The following is a 19,811-nucleotide window of genomic DNA, read 5'->3' as shown; positions in this document are numbered from 1 at the left end:
TTATTATTGCCATTGTTGATGTTGTTCATTGTTGGATAGGACAGAGAGAAATGGAGAGAGGAGGGGAAGACAGAGAGGGGGAGAGAAAGATAGACACCTGCAGACCTGCTTCACCGCCTGTGAAGCGACTCCCCTGCAGGTGGGGAGCCAGGGGCTTTAACCGGGATCCTTAGCCGGTCCCTGCGCTTTGCGCCACGTGCGCTTAACCCATTGCGCCACCGCCCGACCCCCATTTTAACTTATTTTTAAAAAAATATTTATTTATTCCCTTTTGTTTCCCTGTTTTATTGTTATAGTTGTTATTGATGTTGTTACTGATGTTGTCGTTGTTGGATAGGACAGAGAGAAATGGAGGAGGGGAAGACAGAGAGGGAGAGAAAGACACCTGCAGACCTGCTTCATTGCTTGTGAAGCGACTCCCTTGAAGGTGGGGAGCAAGGGGCTCCAATCGGCATCCTTATGCTGGTCCTTGTGCTTTGCACCATGTGTGTTTAACCCGCTGCACTACCGCCGGACTTCCCCTACTCCTTATTTTTACTTCTTTTGTAGACCTGTATCAATTCTGTATAGATGTTTGATATCAATTAATTGTTAGGTATTGGTTGTACAAATATCTTCTCCCATTTACTGGTTTTCCTGGTTATCATTTTATAGTTTTCTTTTGATGTATAGAAGCTTTTCATATAGTCCCACTTATTTACTCTTTATTTTTCAAGTTATTTTTGCTATCCAATAGTTAAAGTTTTTTTTCTTTTTTTTAAAATAATTTATTTCTTTATTGGGGAATTAATGCTTTAATTAATGCTTTTCAACAGCAAATACAATAGTTTGTACATGCATAACATTCCCCAGATTCCCATTTAACAATACAACCCCCATTATGTCATTCATCATCTTTCATGGACCTGTATTGTCCCCACCCACCCACCTACCCCAGAGTCTTTTACTTTGGTGCAATACACCAATTCCATTTCAGGTTCTACTTGTGTTTTCTTTTCTAATCTTGTTTTTCAACTTCGGCCTGAGAGTGAGATCATCCCATATTCATCCTTCTGTTTCTGACTTATTTCACTCAACATGATTTTTTCAAGGTCCATCCAAGATCGGCTGAAAACGGTGAAGTCACCATTTTTTACAGCTGAGTAGTATTCCATTGTGTATATATACCACAACTTGCTCAGCCACTCATCTGTTGTTGGACACCTGGGTTGCTTCCAGGTTTTGGCTATTACAAATTGTGCTGCCAAGAACATATGTGTACACAGATCTTTTTGGATGGATGTGTTGGGTTCCTTAGGATGTATCCCCAGGAGAGGAATTGCAGGGTCATAGGGTAGGTCCATTTCTACCCTTCTGAGAAGTTTTTTTTTTTCTTTTTTATTTTCTCTTCTTTCTTCCTTTTTCTTTCTTTCTTTCTTTTTTTTTTTTTTTTGGCCTCCAGGATTATTGCTGGGGTTCAGTGCCTGCACCATTTTGAATCCACTGCTCCTAGAGGCTATATTTTCCTCTTTTGTTGCCCTTGCTGTTTATCGTTGTTGTTATTATTATTGTCATTGCTGCCATTGTTGTTGGATAAGACAGAGAGAAAACAGGGGCAGAGAAAGATAGACATCTCTAGACCTGCTTCACCACTTGTGAAGCGACCCCCCTGCAGGTGGGAAATGGGGGGCTTGAACCCATATCGGTAGCCAGCCTTTGCACTTCCTTAGCCGTGTGCACTTAACCCACTGCACTACCACTGGGCCCCTAGAATTTTTTTTATTAACTATTTCCCCTTTTGTTGCCCTTGTTTATTGTCGTTGTTGTTATTGCTGTTGTCATTGTTGGATAGGACTGAGAGAAATCAAGAGAGGAGGGGAAGACAGAGAGGGGGAGAGAAAGACACCTGCAGACTTGCTTCACTGCCTATGAAGCGACCCCTCTGCAGGTGGGGAGCCAGGGGCTCGAACCGGGATTCTTATGTTGGTCCTTGCACTTTGCTCCATGTGTGCTTAACCCACTGTACCACTGTCCAGCTCCCAGAATTTTTTTTTTTTTTTTTTAGCTGACTATTGCTCAGCTCTGGCTTCTGGTGGTGCCAGGGATTGAACCTCAAATCCTCAAACTTCAGGCATGAAATTCTTTTGCATAAGCATTATGTTGCCTCCCTGATATGATGGTTATTTATAGAAGATTGAATTTCACTTTTCACTATTTCTGCTGGTATCTGATTTCATGCTTTATTCATGCTTTCAGAGATTCATTTGTTTTTACCTGGCCTATCTCCCTCTCTGCACATGCTGAGGAAATGTTCCATGCAACTTATAGTTCCCAACTACTGTTTTCAATCTGAGACATTCAGTTTGAGACAGGTTTTTTAAAAAGATGTAAAATAATCTTTGAAGAATTATCTTGGGAATTTAAAAATATAAGTTGGTATTCTTTTAACTACCTACTTACTTGATAGGACAGTGAGAAATTGAAAAGAGAAAGGGAAGTAGGGAGAAAAAGAGAGAGAGAGAGAGAGAGAACAAGAGACTCCCATAGCACTGCTTCATGGCTAGTGAAGCTTCCCTGTTGCAGGTGGGCACTGGGGGATTGAACCAGGGTCTTTTTGCATTGTAATTTGTATGCTCAACCAGATGTGCCAGCACCCAACCCCATAAACTGATATTCTGAACAAATTGTGGGGACTCTAGGACAGACTACTAATTATAGCTTTACATTTACTAAGAAAACTTGTGTTGAATAACTGTGTACCCTAATTACACTAGGCACTCAAGATACAGAGCTGAGAGACATTTGCTTTCAAGGAAGTTTACAAATTTGAGTAGGAGAAATAGAGGAAAGGCAACAATTAAAATATTGTGTGATTAGTACACACAGACTGCTGTGGGAGCAATACAGCCCACACATGGTGACTCAGACGGTTTTCCACAAGAGCTAATGTGAAATTGGATTTTTAAGGCATCAGCTAGATGATGAAGTCTAAGAATGTTCTAATTTGATCATTTTATTCATTAAAAAAAAACATTTTTTGAGTTCTTGCAATGCTCCAGCCACATTCTTGGTGCTAAGTTATAAAACCTGTTAAGGCTTGTCCTCCATGAGTTTTTGGTTTAATAGAGAAGAAGGCAAAAAATGCACTAAATTATTCCAGTTATTGTGATGTGTATCTAGGATGTGTATGTAAGTCCATTGTGTCTGGGGAAGGCAATTAAGAAAGACTTCATAGATAAGGGGAATCTTACTTGAAATTTATCTTCAAAGCTGAATGGATGTTTGCCAAGGAGTTAAGTAAGGAGGGCTCTCTCTTCTAGGCAAAATACACTCACTGAGCAAGAGGATAATACTATAAAGGCTTCATCAATGAAATTTTAGTATATTGCCAATGAATCAGGAGCAATGAGCCTGGAGCAGTGAACTGAAACCAGGTCCTAAAATACCTGGAGATATACATATACATGGTTGTCAGAAAATATGACATTTCCCCATGTTTTTCTATGCATCTATGTGATATATAATATCGGGGCTTTTTGAATTTAAGGCAGTAGACTACCATTTGCACAGAATGAAACACAGTACCAATCTTACTTTATTCTCATGGACAATTTAATCTTGAATTTCTTTTTTTATTTATTATTATTTTTTTATTTATTAGTGAGAAAGCTAGGAGAGAGAGAAAGAACCAGACACCACTTTGGTACATGTGCTGCCAGGGATCAAACTCTGGACCTCATGCTTGAGAGTCTAATACTTTATCCACTGCACCATCTCCCAAACCACTAGTCTTGAATTTCTATCAGTTCTGAATGTTAAGTGATACTCATAAATCCATTAGGATTATAAGTAAATAAATGTTATGATCATTTTTGCCTTTGTTTAGAAAGAACATTTTAGATGCAGATGTAATGAATATAGGTTGGAAAAGATTAAGACTGAGCTGGAGGGGGCTGAGTGGTGGCACACTGGGTTGAGTGCAAGGAATCAGGTTTAAGCTTCTGGCTCTCACCTACAGTGAGGAAGCTCCAGGAGCAGTGTTAACAGTGCTTCAGATGTCTCTCTTTCTCTTCCTTCATCTCAATTTCTCTTTATGTCTAGCTAATAGATAAATAAAATATTTTTTAAAAGACTGAGTTGGGAGCTTGAGAATTGTCAACTGCTAGAGTAACTTTATGAGACACTATTCAGTAGTAAGAATATGTAAAAAAGGAGTTATGAGATAATTTCTAAGAAGAATGGACAGTAGTAGTTTGAATATAAGACACAAAAGAACAGAAAATCTAATTTCCAGATCTGGTTGAAATGATTGGATATTTGGTTCACTGAATGGGTGAGGGAGAGGTAGAGAAAGGACAGAATTAGGAAATAAGATGCCAGGGCTCAAACCTTATTAACATACTTGGCAAAGCAGGTACCTCCCGCAGTGAGCTATCTCTCTGACCCTACAACTGGATTTCATAGAAATGCAGTGACCTAGTAGATGTGCCAGACCCAAAGCTAGTACTGGTAATTTCAGATGAACTTCATTTAAAAAAATCTAGCGTGGTTGCTTTTTCAAAACCATAAACTTGGAGAAAGTAAAATTGGGGGGTGTCAAGTTATGGTTAATTAAATTTGACTTGACTGAAATAATACTTTAACATATTTATTATAGAGGGCTATCTTCCATTCTACAAACAAGACACCCGTACATAATGAGTATACTTTTTATAAGTGACCCAGCAAATTCAACATTGTTATGATTACTGTTTTGGAATCCCTTCTTGATCCCTTATCACTTGGTTAGATACCTGTTATAAGTACTCTTAGTATACCTCCTAATCCTCCTGTCTGTTGTTCCTGTTATCACATAGATTTGTAATCTTGATCTAGGGAAGGTCATTTATATTTATCACTGTCATATCCCTTTTACCTGGCAGAATATGTACATGTGCATACTTAGCAAATATATATGCTCAGTGATAGGCTGTGAGATGAGTTTTGGCATTCAGATTTTTCTTCTGGAAAAATTCACCTCATTTTTTGAATTTGCTTTTGCCTTTCTTTTTTAAACATTTTATTTATTTATTAATAAGAAAGATAGGAGGGAAGAGAGAAAGAACCAGGCATCACTGTGGTACATGTGCTGCCAGGGATCAAACTTAAGACCTCAAGCTTGAGAGTCCAATGCTTTATCCACTGCACCACCTTCTGGACCACTTTGCTTTTGTCTTTCTACCCACAATACCTTTACTGTATACAATTTTAGATAAAATCAAGATGCAGTTATATTACTTTACAGACCCCCACATCTCTGCCCTCCTCAAATTTTTGCTCTTGTTCCATTTTCTGCTTTACCACAGATGACTCACATTAAAAGTCAGTAACTTTTCTCTAAAATAAAATATCTTATTTATTTATTACATAGAGACAAAATTGTGAGGTGAATGGGGAGATAAAGAGGGAGAGACAGGGACTGGGGCAGTGGCACACCTGCTAGAGCACATACACCACAGTGCACAAGGACCCAGGCTGAAGCTCCTGGCCTCCACCTGCAGGTGGTGGTGGTGCTTCACAAGTGGTCAAGCATGCTATACAGGCCTCTCTCCCTCTCTCTCTCTTTTTTTTTTTAATTTTTATTTTTTATTTATTTAAGAAAGGAGACATTAACAAAATCATAGGATGGGGGGGTACAATTCCACACAATTCCCGCCACCCAATCTCCATATCCCATCCCATCCCCTCCCCAATAGCTTTCCCATTCTCTATCCCTCTGGGAGCATGGACCCAAGGTCATTGTGGGTTGCAGAAGGTGGAAGGTCTGGCTTCTGTAATTGCTTCCCCGCTGAACATGGGCGTTGACTGGTCGGTTCATACTCCCAGTCTGCCTCTCTCTTTCCCTAGTAGGGTGGGTCTCTGGGGAAGTGGAGCTCCAGGACACATTGGTGGGGTCTTCAGTCCAGGGAAGCCTGGCCAGCATCCTGATGGTATCTGGAACCTGGTGGCTGAAAAGAGAGTTAACATACAAAGCCAAACAAATTGTTGAACAATCATGGACCCAAAGGTTGCAATAGTGGAGATGAAGTGTTGGGGGGTGGTACTCACTGAAAACTCTAGTGTACTACTGATTTCAGGTATATATTTTGCCCTAGTTTATGCATTCGTGTGAACCTATGCTCTATCTCATGGAATCTGGTATATATCTAGGTTTTGGGACTTTGTTAGGAAGTGAACTACCTGGGATGGAATTAGAGAATACTATGAAAGGAAAGGTCTCACCCGTGTAATGAAGTTGAAGGGTTGTCATTCCACACCTGAAGTCTCTGGACGCAGTCTGAGCTGAAGCATGTGGAGGTGGCACTCGTTGTGTTGATTCCCCTCTCTCTTTTTTTCTCTCTCTTTCCCCCTCCTTCCCTCTCTATATCCCCCTTCCCTCTCTGTCTCTCTCAGTCTCTTCCCAAAATAAGTAGAATACATAAAAAGATTTAGAAAAGAGAGAGAGAGAAGAGGAGAGGAGAGGAGAGGAGAGGAGAGGAGAGGAGAGGAGAGGAGAGGAGAGGAGAGGAAGAAAGAAAGGAAGATGCCTACAGCCTGCTTTACCATTCTTGAAGCTTTTCCCCTGTAGGTGTGGGCTTGGGGCTTGAACCCGGGTCTGTACACATTGTATCATGCACTCTAAAGGCTGCATCATCATCTAGCCCTTGACTTACTTCTCTCTTTTTCTCACATGTATATGATAATGTACATTTGTTTTTATTTTCTGAGTTGAGGTCATATCATATGCACTTGTTTACATTGTTTTCTTGGTAATTTTTATTGTTAGTGAATGAGTTAATGTTAGTTTATAAAACAACAAGATTCTAGGGTACATTTTTCTATAAAGATACTTTTTTTTTTCTTTCTGGAACTACATATGTGCAATTATACTGCCCTTGGTTTGACTTTTTCATTCATTTTATTTCAGATGTGGGGAGAGAGACACCACAGCACCATCTCACTTGGTAGTACTTCCTCTAGTTCATGGGACTCCCATGTGGTGCCAGTGTTCATACTTGTGAAGGCACATGTTTCACAAGACAGCTGTCTCCTGACCTTTTTTGTTTTTCCTAAATTTTAGATCCACCAGAGATATTTTTTCCTTCAGTAACTTCTTTTTTTTTTTTTTTTTTAATTTTTTATTTAAGAAAGGATTAGTGAACAAAAGCATAAGGTAGGAGGGGTACAACTCCACACAATTCCCAACACCCAATCCCCATAACCCACCCCTTCCCCTGATAGCTTTCCCATTCTCTATCCCTCTGGGAGCATGGACTCAGGGTCGTTGAGGGATGCAGAAGGTAGAAGGTCTGGCTTCTGTAATTGCTTCCCCGCTGAACATGGGCGTTGACTGGTCGGTCCATACCCCCAGTCTGCCTCTCTCTTTCCCTAGTAGGGTGTGACTCTGGGGAAGCTGAGCTCCAGGACACATTGGTGGGGTCTTCAATCCAGGGAAGCCTAGCCAGCATCCTGGTGGCATCTGGAACCCGAGTAATGAAGCTGAAGGGTTGTCATTCCACACGTGAAGTCTCTGGATACATTCTGGGGTGAAGCATGTTGAGGTAGCAATCGTTGCTTTGGTTAGTTTGTGATCGGCAGATGCAATGTTGTTTGGTTTGGATTGGGAGATGCATACGGGAAAGTGGGCCCTATCCAAGGGTTCCAGGACTGGGGGAAGTAGGGGCTCTATAGTGAAGATGTGAGGTTCCTGCTGTCTTAGGGTTCAAAAAGACAATCGATAGTTAATATTATCATCACATTATTTGTTAATTGGGTTAACTTTGAAAAGTCCCTTTGTTATGGTTTCCTGGACAGTACCCAGTATCTTGTATATAGCTGTGCTATTGGAAGCTTCTAATCTACTTGGTCTAGGCTTTTGAGAGAGTCCGCATATCAAATACATAGCCTATATATTAAAAAGATTCAGTTTGTCTTTTGAGAAACTTTGAGACATACTATTGATTTCCCCCTCTCATATTAATTAACTACTGATTTATATGTCTACATTTTGCTAGGAGTGTACATAAACACCATTCCCACCACCAAAGGACTGTGACCCATCCCTCCCGCCCACTTCCACCCCCCACTGGCCCAGGAAGCTACATGCCTACCCCTCACCACTGGGTTTTTACTTTGGTGCCCTACTTACAATTTGATCAGGTCCTGCTTTTAGTTTCCCTTTCAGATCTTCTTAGTCAGCTTCTGTTGATGAGTGGGATCATCCCATACTCATCTTTATCTTTCTGACTTAATTCACTTAACATAATTCCTTCTAGCTCTGTCCAAGATGGGTCAGAGAAGGTGGGTTCATTGTTCTTGATAGCTGCATAGTATTCCATTGTGTATATATACCACAGCTTTCTCAGCCACTCATCTGTTGTTGGGCACCTGGGTTGCTTCCAGGTTTTAGCTATTATGAATTGTGCTGCTATGAACATAGGAGTACACACCTCTTTTTGGTTGGGTGTTATGGAGTCCTTGGGGTATAACCCCAGGAGAGGAATTATTGGGTCATATGGAAGGTCCATGTCTAGCCTTCTGAGAGTTTTCCAGACTGCTCTCCACAGTGATGAATCAAACCCAATTGCAAGGAAGACCAAAGCAGAAACAAACCAATGGGACTACATCAAATTGAAAAGCTTCTGCACATCCAAAGAAACTATTAAACAAACAGAGAGACCCCTCACAGAATGGGAGAAGATCTTCACATGCCAGACATCAGACAAGAAACTAATCACCAAAATATATAAAGAGCTCAGCAAACTTAGCCGCAAAAAAGCAAATGACCCCATCCAAAAATGGGCAGAGGAAATGAACAAAACATTCACCACAGAGGAGATCCAAAAGGCTAACAAACATATGAAAAACTGCTCTAGGTCACTGATTATCAGAGAAATGCAAATCAAGACAACACTAAGATACCACCTCACTCCTGTAAGAATGGCATACATCAAAAAGGACAGCAGCAACAAATGCTGGAGAGGATGTGGGGACAGAGGAACCCTTTTACATTGCTGGTGGGAATGTAAATTGGTCCTTCAGTAACTTCTACAGAAATTATTCCAGGTCGGGAGTCGGGAAGTAGCGCAGCAGGTTAAGCGCAGGTGGTGCAAAGCACAAGGACCAGCATCAGGATCCCGGTTTAAGCCCCTGGCTCCCCACCTGCAGGGGAGTCGCTTCAGAAGTGGTAAAGCAGGTCTGCAGGTGTCTATCTTTCTCTCCCCATCTCTGTCTTTCCCTCCTCTCTCCATTTCTCTCTGTCCTATCCAACAACAACACAACATCAATAATAACTACAACAATAATACAACAACAAGGGCAACAAAAGGGAATAAATAAGGAAAAAAAAATTAGGGAGTCAGGCAGTAGCGCAGCGGGTTAAGTGCATGTGGCGTAAAGCGCAAGGACCGGCTAAGGATCCCAGTTCAAGCCCCTGGCTCCCCACCTACAGGGGCATTGCTTCACAGGCGGTGAAGCAGGTCTGTAGGTGTCTATCTTTCTCTCCCTCTCTCTGTCTTCCCCTCCTCTCTCCATTTCTCTCTGTCCTATCCAACAACGACGACAACAATAATAACTACAACAATAAAACAACTAGGGCAACAAAAGGGAATAAATAAATAAATATTTAAAAAAAATTTTTCCAGGTCAAACTGGTGTTGATTAAAATTCATTCCTTGTAATGATTGCGTAAAGCTGTTGAGTGCATACCTACAGTTATTTAGTCACTGTTGTATTGATATTAATATATTATCATTTCCTCCAATATAATCAATCTAGATAAATATTGCACTCATATATCCTAACATACTGCTATATTTAGTATTTATGGAATCGTTTCTCAGAATAGTTACCAGGTCCAAGGGCAAGTTTATTTTTTATTTTAAAATATGTTTGCCTAAGTTTAAACCAGGTTATTTTAATTAATAATTTATTAGAGGCTTTTCACTGTGTTCCTCCCAGAAATGGCTTTTCTTTTTTTCTTCTTTTGTCATCTGAAATGTAGTGATTTGTCTCTGACTCCTGGTAAGTTTATACATCTATTCATATTTGTTAGTCATTTAGACTTGCTTCTCTGTGAATTGCCCATTTAAGTTCTTTTCCCATCTGTTAGAGTACTCATCTGTTACAAGAATTTTTCTTGTAACTTTGTAAACACTGTTTCTTTAGCTTGTTCCTATCATCTGTAGTGTAAACGTCTTTTTCCAAAATTTATTTTGCTTACATTATTTATTGATATTTCTTTGCCTTATAAATTAAAAAAATATATGTTATTTTTTAAAAAATGTTTTATTTACTGGATAGAGACAGGCAGAGAAAAATTGAGATGGGAAGGGGGGTAGAAAGGGAGAGAAAGACAGACACCTGCAGCACTGCTTCACCACATATGAAACATTCCCCCTTGTGGGTGGGGACCAGGAGCTCGAACCTGGGCCCTTGTGTATGGTATTGGATGCACTCAACTGGGTGTGCCACTCTCTAGCGCCATACATGTATGTTATTTCTATCTTAATACTTCCTGTGTTTTCTGTGGCTTGGTTAGGTCTCCTCTAACACAAGTCAATATCTATTGTGACCTAGGTGTTTTGACAGAATTTTTATTGATTAGTATATATCCTTATTTAAATATATATAGAATTTATTAATTTAACTATCACCTAACTTTTTCAAATAGAGACAAATGGAGAGAGAGAAAGATATTATAATACTGAAGCTTCTTCCTTCAGTGCTCTAGGGCAAGGCTTGAACCTAGGCTATGAATATGACAAAGCAGGTAAATGATCCAGGTGAGCGAGCTTGCTGGCCCTGAAATTTATATTTACAAGTGCTGTAAGCAGAGGCACTGTTAGATTTTCTTCCAGATAAATAAATAACCAGTTTTTCCTAGCATCTGCTATGTAAGCTGTCTTTTTCCTCAGAATTTTAGTGTCAACCAGTTTTGATATTAAATTCCTATAGATGTAGGGACATCATTTACATCATTTAATATTCTAAGTATCCTGTGTTCCTTTATGATCTAAAATGTGAGATTATTTATGGTACACTGTGTTATCTTGGGACAGGTTTCCCTCTTAAAAAACAGTTTTTATTTGCTTTAGAGATAACCTTGTTTTTTCTAAGATTATGCATTTTAACTTTTTTAAAAAAAATATTGATTTATTTTCCCTTTTGCTGCCCTTGTTGTTTAACATTGTTGTGGTTATTGATGTTATTGTTGGGCATTTTAACTTTTTTTTTTAAAAAAAACATATTTGATAACAGGTGTTGTTAATGAAGACTTGTATGCTAGTCATGGTCCAATATGTCTGGGAGACTTGGAGTTGCCTCCGAATCCTAAAGTTGCTCTTCCAACAAGAGAAAATGATGCTAAGATATCAATGGCCACTGAAGAGTTTCCTCAGGTACAAAATTAATAGCACTTTACTTGAACTGAGAATGGTAATAATATTTCCTCAGGATGGTATATGCTCAAGATCCGAGTCTGTGAGTGAGACAATCTTAGTCATACTTCCTTTATTTTATTGACTGAAGTCTGGATTCAAATCTTAGCTCATTCTAGCTCAGTTTCTAGCTGTAGCCTCGAGCACATCACCTAGCTTTTTCTAAGGCTTAATGCCATCTTTAAAGTAAAGATGAAAAATAATGGATACTATTTTTGTATATTGTTTATTTTGGTTTTTTTATTTATACATTATTTATATTGTTGCTGCATATTGTATATTTAATGTATATTGTTAGCTATCTAATTAGGTAGCTGTTTTTATTTATATCTCTAGTCCTATGTAACATCTAAGTAATTTGCACATAGTAGGTACTCAGTAAGTATTTATTATATTAAACTTCGTAAACTGTTTTGCCATGAAAGTTTAAGAAGCATTATACTTTAGTAAGCCAGTGGCCTAGGCACTTTTGTTCACTGCGGAGATAGCATAGTTTCCCAACAAGATGTAATTTAAAATACCCTTGTTATTTACTGTTCTCTATTTTTGTAGTAGCAATGTATTTTAATGTGGATACATTTATTGAACAAGTATTCATTGTAGACTGTTGTTGGTGAAAGCAAAAAGGTATGTGAAATAAAGACCCTTAAGGAACACATTGTTACCTAGTTACTGAAAACAAATATCTTTTTCAAAATTTTATTTTTGTATGTGTGAGGAGGAGCGACAGGAGAAAGAGAGAGTATGTGTGAAAGAGAGAAAAAGTGAGCAAAATACTGCTCTATCATGTATGGTACTGGGAATTGAATCCAGAGTCTCCCACATGCTCTATTGCTGAGCTATCTTTTTAGCCCAATGTTTAATTGAATTGAATATATACATATTTACTTTTAATTTTATTTTTCTTATATTTGAGAAAACTATATTGAGTAGAAACATTGAGAGGGGAGGGGGAAATGGAAAGGAGAGAACTAGCACTGCTTCACTGCTCCTGAAACTTGCTCTGTGGGGAATGGGAGCTTGAACCTGGACCCTTTCACATGGCAATGTCTGTGCACTACCAAATGCACTGTCCAGTTAAGTAAGTAATTTTTGTGAGGAAAGCTAGGGAGATAGAGATGTGGAGAGAAGAAAAATGAGAGAGAGAGAGGAAGAAAGGAAGAAAAGCACTGTTCCAACCCCCAGCTCCCCCCCCCCCCAATCTCACCATGGAGTTCTACTCATTTTGTCTTTCTGCTGTCAAGTAGTTCTGGGGGTCAAATTCATGGTATCATGCATGCAAGATAGCTGACCCTGACCCTTAGATTCCCTCCTTCCTTCCTTCCTTCCTCCCTCCCTCCCTCCCTTCCTTCCTTCCTTCCTTCCTCCCTCCCTCCCTCCCTTCCTTCCTTCCTTCCTTCCTTTATTCCCAGGACCTCACTGCTTGCTCCTTGAGACAGAGTGAGAGAATGAATGAAGGGGAGAGATACTCCAACACTGGGGCTTCTCCCAGTGTCACTGTAACACTTCTCCTATGGTACCACGTATCAAAGCTGGACTGCACATGGCAAGACAGACACCTTACCCTACTCAGTGAGCTATCCATCTCCCCTCTCTCTCACACCACCACCACCATTTCTTTAGTTATCAGAGAAGTATTATCTAGCAAGGTCATTTTATCATTATCTCTTGTGAATGAAGAAATTGAGACATTGAGGGGTTAAATCTCTTGTGCCAGTTCAAAACTACAAAATGATTTAGCCAGATTTAAATACCACAACATAGCACTACAATATCAGCTCTTAATCACAGTGGTTACGGATGAGAATCAATTAGAGAGGTTCTAAATTGAAGCAACCAGTGGTAGTCATAGTACCTATTCTAGAAATGCACACCAAACTAGTGCTTCTTTCAAGACAGAAACCTAAATGATTCTATTTATTTATTTATTTATTTATTTATTTATTCTCTTTTGTTGCCCTTGTTGTTTTATTGTTGTAGTTATTATTGTTGTTGTTGTTATTGATGTCATCATAGTTGGATAGGACAGAGAGAAATGGAGAAAGGAGGGGAAGACAGAGACGGGGAGAGAAAGATAGACACCTGCAGACCTGCTTCACCGCCTGTGAAGCGACTCCCCTGAAGGTGGGGAGCTGGGGGCTCGAACCGGGATCCTTGTGCTTTGCGCCATGTGCTTTGCGCCATGTGCTTTGCGCCATGTGCGCTTAACCCGCTGTGCTACCACCCGACTCCCCCTAAATGATTCTAAACTTAGAATACTATAGAGTTATAACTAGGTGTTACTCATGCAACAGCCTAAATTGGCTTATTTTTTACCTGTAGATAGATTCCTACTAGAAATAAAATGATTTTATTTGTGTTCATATGCACAGATATTTCTTTTTTCTCCTTTCTTTCTTTCTTTCTTTCTTCCTTCCTTCCTTCCTTCCTTCCTTCCTTTCTTTCTTTCTTTCGTTCTTTTCTTTGTTTTTTTCTTTCTTTCTTTCAGCTCTGGCTTGATGTGGGGGGATTGAACCTGGGACTTTGGAGCCTCAGGCATGAGAGTTTCTTTGCATAATCATTATACTATCTACCCCCACCCCAGATGTTTCTTTTTTTCCTTCTGCTTGTATATGTGATTAGAATCTAGAGTTAATCTTGCCAAAGTGTATCTGACAGTAATTTTCAGAGATTCATTCATAATTAGGCTTATAAAATAGTAAAGGTCAAGAAGAAAATGGTTAAAATTTTTATAGTTCAAGAAGAAAATGGTTAAAAATTTTATAGTTCATGATATGATGAAGAAATTTGTACCTATTGTAAATTAAAAATTTGGTTAGATTATAGCTAAAGAAGAGAAATGATGAGCTTATCATGGAACATATATTTCATAAATGGCAAAAGAAGAGTAACAATACCTACTCACACTTTGAGAATTAAATACTGTTACTATATATAAAAGCTCTTTGAAAATTGCAGTGCATTATGCAAATTTTTATTTTATGCAAACGTGATTATATGGAAGAACTTACAGCTACATTAAGTTTTTATCCTGTCTAAATCCATCACACATGTGCGTGTGCGTGCACGCGCGTGCACACACACACACATACACAGTAGTTTGGTGTATGCATTTGATTTTCTTGTGAAATTAGAAAATTTTTAATTTTGAAATTTGTATATTACTCAAATCTTTAAAAAGAATTTTGTAATATTTTTTCTTTAGTAATAAGTACTCCATTGCCCATTTACTTATAGAAATGCCAATAAATAACTAGATAATACAAAATCAGGAAGTAATAGTAGGTATAGCTGTGACTTAGAAAGGAAGAGAACAGACCCATAGGGAAAAAATGGGCAAGTACATATATAGATACAGATAGTTATAGAAGTAATAATTGATCCATATCTGTGACCTTGGGAGAACTATTGCAGTTTCCAGTGGAGGGAATAGGGACACAGAACTCTGGTGGTGGGAATAGTGTGGAATTATACCCCTGTTATCTTATAGCTTTGTAAATCAATATTAAATTACTAATAAAGTAAAATAGCATTCTTAATATCAATTATCTTGTAATAAGCACCTAAATAATTTTACCAAATATTCACATTTAACAAAAAAGTAACTTACAGATAATATTATGTCTTTGTGTCTTAAATTCCTTAGTACCAACAAAAGAAAGACCAAGATGCTAAGCAAGTTGAACATAGGCCGGTGCAAAATCGTTTAATACATATGAGAAATAAATCTGATACTTCACTTTCACAGCAACAAGGTAAGATTTATTTTAATAATAGTTTTATATTTAGTCTGATATTGAACAAGTGTATAGTAATAATTAATGACTTACATGTTTTATTATATTTTTTATTCAGCCATTTAGTTTATTGGTATAAAGAAACTGATGTCATATTTGCTATCTTTGCCAATAAACACTGTTTCTAGTGGACTTAAACTCTTGAGATAGTGTCTTTTTTCTTAGTAGTACCTTTTGGTTCCGAATATCAAGGCATTTTTATCTGTATATAAGCCTATATCTCTGTTGTTATCTTTTGAGTAATTCTAGAATAATAATCATATTTATATTTATGGAGGTATGGCTGTTAAGGTATTTTGTAAAGACTTGGAAAGTGGTGGTGTTAAGTAAAGTATGTTTAAAAAACAAAACAAAAATTATATAAAAAATAATAATAAAATTTCCCCCCCTTTTTTACTAGAGCACTATTAGCTCTGGTTTATGGTGGTGTGGGGTATTGAACCTATGCTATCTACCCCACCCTCAAATGATTCTTAAGCTATATGTTACATAAGTAAATTTTAATGTATTGCTATTGTATTTATGCCTTATTTCTTAGTCATTAATTTTTTTAATATAGTGCTAGAGAATGAATTTATGGACTCACACACATGCAGCATGGCTGAACAAACTTAGAGATCCAATTATTTATGTTTTTTAGAGAGGGGAAAAGGATGAGGAAGGAGATAGAGAGAGCACAGCACATAAGTTCAGCATCCCTGAAGCTTCTCTGGTGTTATCCATAGTGCTCCCAGAGCTCAAACCAAGGTCCTTATACATAGTGAAAAATGATCTGATGGTTGTGTTATCTCCCTGCTGTCATCATTATTTTTTTTCCCTTTTTGGTCACTGGGGCTTTACCACTCTAGACTGACTTTTTCAGATATAATGAGAGAGAGGTAGACAGAGAGACAGATGGTAAAAGGGAAAGGTACCACAGCACCAAAATCTTGGTATCACAAGATGTCAATGATTAAATTTTTGTTGAGTTAACAAGTGTCATTATATAACATTCAATTACAACTAGACAAGTCAATACATATCATAGGAAGAATAAGAGAACCAAGGTGTTAGGAGGGTGTTTTATCGTTTTTTATTATTATTCTTTAAAAACCTTTTTTTAATTATCTTTATTTATTTATTGGATAGAGACAAGACAGAAATCGAGAGGGAAGGGAGTGATAGAGAGGGAGAGAGACAGAGAGACACCTGCAGCACTGCTTCACCACTCGAAAAGCCTTCCCATTGCAAGTGGGGGCCAGGGGCTCAAGCCCGGGTCTTTGAGCATTGTAATGTGTGTACTCAACCAGGTGTGCCACCACCTGACCCTGGAGGATGTTTTATTTGGAAAGAGATGGATAGTTGGATTTAATATATGTAAATTTTTTTTCATTTAATTTTATGTCTAATCCAAAGTTAGGAGAATAGAATGTTGACTGAAATAAATATTCAGTGAACTATAAACAGAGTTTACATAGAAGCCAACTGTTTTACTTTATAATTGATAAATATCTCCATACAGAAAATTCCTTAAATGAATATGATTGCCCTAGCAAGTGAAGTAAGTTTTTTTTCCATAATTTCTTTTTCCTGATGAACTCTGATACATTGCCAAATATTTCAGAGAATAGGAGAGCCAGAAGGCCAAAATAATACTCTAGGGCTCTCAGGACTTTGGTGACCTTGAAAGGAATTCAATCCTATCTCTTACACATAGGGTTTTAAAGATAATAAAATTCACCTTACCACAAGAGAATTAAAACCACATCCTTTCTGGCACATAAATACTTCTAGAATATTTGCACCCTATATTATAGGGAGAAGCATCATGTGTTCACCTTGAAATGCGTATCGTTTAATATGTGAATATAAAGAAACCAGTCAGTTTGCTAGCAACAGCAACTTTGTCATTGTTTAGCCATTAAATATTGGCTGAAGAGGGACTGGCAAGTGTCACACCTGGTAGAATGAGTGAGTGCCTGGGTTCCAGCCTCAGAGCTCCACATGATTGTGCCTGCAGGGGGAAGCATCACAACAGGTGACACAGTGCTGTGGTCTCTCTCTTTCTTTTGCCCCTGTCTCTCTCTCCTTCCCTATCTCTCACTCCTTGTCTAGAGGAAAGAAAAAAATGAGTTTGTGCTGGCACTGAACTCCATTGATAACTCTGGTGGTAAATAAATTAATATTGAAGTCAAGGCTGAAATTATAGTAGAATATAGGTCCCATAATGAGGTTTCTGGGAAATCTGTGAATTCCCTACCTCCACTCTCCCCTTGGATCTTTACTTTCAGATTCAATGTAAACTAAAGAAGTTGGTTGTTCTGATAGATGATAATTGGAGTCTAAGAGTAAGCTCATTCATTTGGTATTGAGTTTATTGTGTATATTTTAACCACATGGAACCACTTACCTGATTTCTCTGTCCTGATTAATGTGTGTGTAGTGAAAGCAACTTTCTTAGTGATTTTATTGATCATTTAATTTTTTATCCTTTTACCATGCAAGTTAATTTTTTGACTATATGTGTTAATTTTCTGCATTAAAAATGAAAAACTAGTTTAAAAAATCACTTATTATTATAAACCCCAAACAACTGAATTCTATAAAGCAACATATTAGAATAATTCACTTAATTTTTTTCCTCCATTAGTCTTTCTCTTAAAAATTTAAGATCATCGGGAGTCGGGCTGTAGCGCAGCGGGTTAAGCACACGTGGTGCAAAGCATAAGGATCCCGGTTCAAACCCCGGCTCCCCACCTGCAGGGGAGTCGCTTCACAGGCGGTGAAGCAGGTCTGCAGGTATCTATCTTTCTCTCCTCCTCTCTGTCTTCCCCTCCTCTCTCCATTTCTCTCTGTCCTATCCAACAACGACAACAACAATAATAGCTACAACAATAAAACAACAAGGGCAACAAAAGGGAATAAATAAATAAAATAAATACTTTAAAAAAATTTAAGATCATCATAATAAATAATAATTAGGAAAACATATAATGAGTGGAGAAAATTAGATAGTTTGTTTTGTGGTTAAATACTTGGACAGATTGTGGTCTGGGAGGTGGTGCAGTGAATAAAACGTTAGATCTCAACCATGAGGTTCCCAAGTTTGATCCCCGGCAGCACATGTACCAGAGTGATGTCTGGTTCTTTCTCTCCTGCTATCTTTCTCATGAATAAATAAATAAATTCTAAAAAATACTCAGATTAATAGTTGCTTGAAAATTGCAACATTACTTTGTCTTCATATATTTGTGTTCAAAGTGCAAAAACTAATAATTGCAATAATTTATCAAAGCAATTTATATTTTTGTGTGGGATGTATAGAATCAGATAAGTTTTTGTTTTGTTTTGATGTCACTAGCATTGGGTATGCATGATTCCACCACTCTGAGGAGACTTCTTTATATTTTTTATTTTATTTTTTATTTATAAAAAGGAAACATTGACAAGACCATAGGATAAGAGGGGTACAATTCCACACAGTTCCCACCACCAGCTCTCTGTATCCCATTCCCTCCCCTGATAGCTTTCCTATTCTTTATCCCTCTGGGAGTATGGACCCAAGGTTCTTGTGGGTTGCAGAAGGTGGAAGGTCTGGCTTCTGTAATTGCTTCCCCGCTGAACATGGGCATTGACAGGTCGATCCATACTCCCAGCCTGCCTCTCTCTTTCCCTAGTAGGGTGGGGCTCTGAGGAAGCGGAGCTCTAGGACACATGGGTGGGGTCATCTGTCCAGAGCAGTCTGGTCAGCATCATGCTGGCTTCTGGAACCTGGTGGCTGAAAAGAGAGTTAACATACAAAGCCAAACAAATTGTTGAACAATCATGGACCTAAAGGTTGGAATAGTGCAGATGAAGTGTTGTGTGTGTGTGTGTGTGTGTGTGTGTGTGTGTGTGTGTAGATAGCTAGTAGGCATATTTTAGTTATATTCCAAAGGGGCTGTGGCTATACTAGGTTTTTTTTGTTTTTTTTTTCCCCCTGAGCCTGAAATCTGATATGCAGGTAGATCCAAGTTATTGTCTGGGGAGATGATGTCATGGCTGGAAAAGGACCAGAAAGCTAGATCAGGGAAGAGAGTAGCTCCCTAATAGGGGAAAGAGGTATAAATATTGTTGACTGTAAACTCCATCGATTGATTTGGTCTGGGGCCCATATTCAGTTTAGGAGCCTATGTGACCTCTGCATCCCTGTAGATCTGAGCTCATATTCTGTGTTCATGAGTAGTAACATTCCAAGCTGCCCCAATATCAGGACCCATCTTCCTCAGGTGGAAGATAGAGTATGTTGTCCAGCCTCCTTTGGAGGATGGAACATTCTCTACTGTTGTTGATCCAAGTTGAGGGCAAGGTCCTATGGGGGCCCACAAAGGGGTCTATTGTGTTCTTCCTGATAGAAATGACCAGTAACAATGGAGAGAGGGATTTATTTGAGTTCTAGGCCCATCATGTCTGTTTGGTAATCTCAGGACTCCTGAATAGGGCCCCAGCTGATGGGGTGGCCTGATAGTGACTAAAGAAGACTTCTTTTTAGATAGGGAGAGGGGGGCAAACGCTAGAAGAAGAAGGGAGAGGGGGAGGGAGAGAGAGAGAAAGAGAGAGG

At 38.6% G+C, this 19,811-nt stretch overlaps 1 protein-coding gene across 4 annotated transcripts in view; it reads left to right on the top strand.

Moving 5' to 3' along the window:
- The window catches only part of KIAA0586 (KIAA0586 ortholog), a 184,969-nt gene that overhangs the window by 125,389 nt on the left and 39,769 nt on the right, over nucleotides 1–19,811 (top strand). For all 4 annotated transcript variants that reach the window (XM_060174907.1, XM_060174909.1, XM_060174906.1 and 1 more), the window contains 2 exons: nucleotides 11,257–11,396; nucleotides 15,082–15,190. In XM_060174907.1, the coding sequence (XP_060030890.1) occupies nucleotides 11,257–11,396; nucleotides 15,082–15,190 (249 nt within the window). The remainder of the gene's footprint in view (nucleotides 1–11,256; nucleotides 11,397–15,081; nucleotides 15,191–19,811) is intronic.

The sequence above is a fragment of the Erinaceus europaeus genome, chromosome 16 (genome assembly GCF_950295315.1).
Source record: "Erinaceus europaeus chromosome 16, mEriEur2.1, whole genome shotgun sequence".
NCBI classification, from domain to species: domain Eukaryota; kingdom Metazoa; phylum Chordata; class Mammalia; order Eulipotyphla; family Erinaceidae; genus Erinaceus; species Erinaceus europaeus.
Note: the sequence above shows the minus strand (reverse complement) of the source record. Positions and strands in the feature narration are given on the sequence as shown.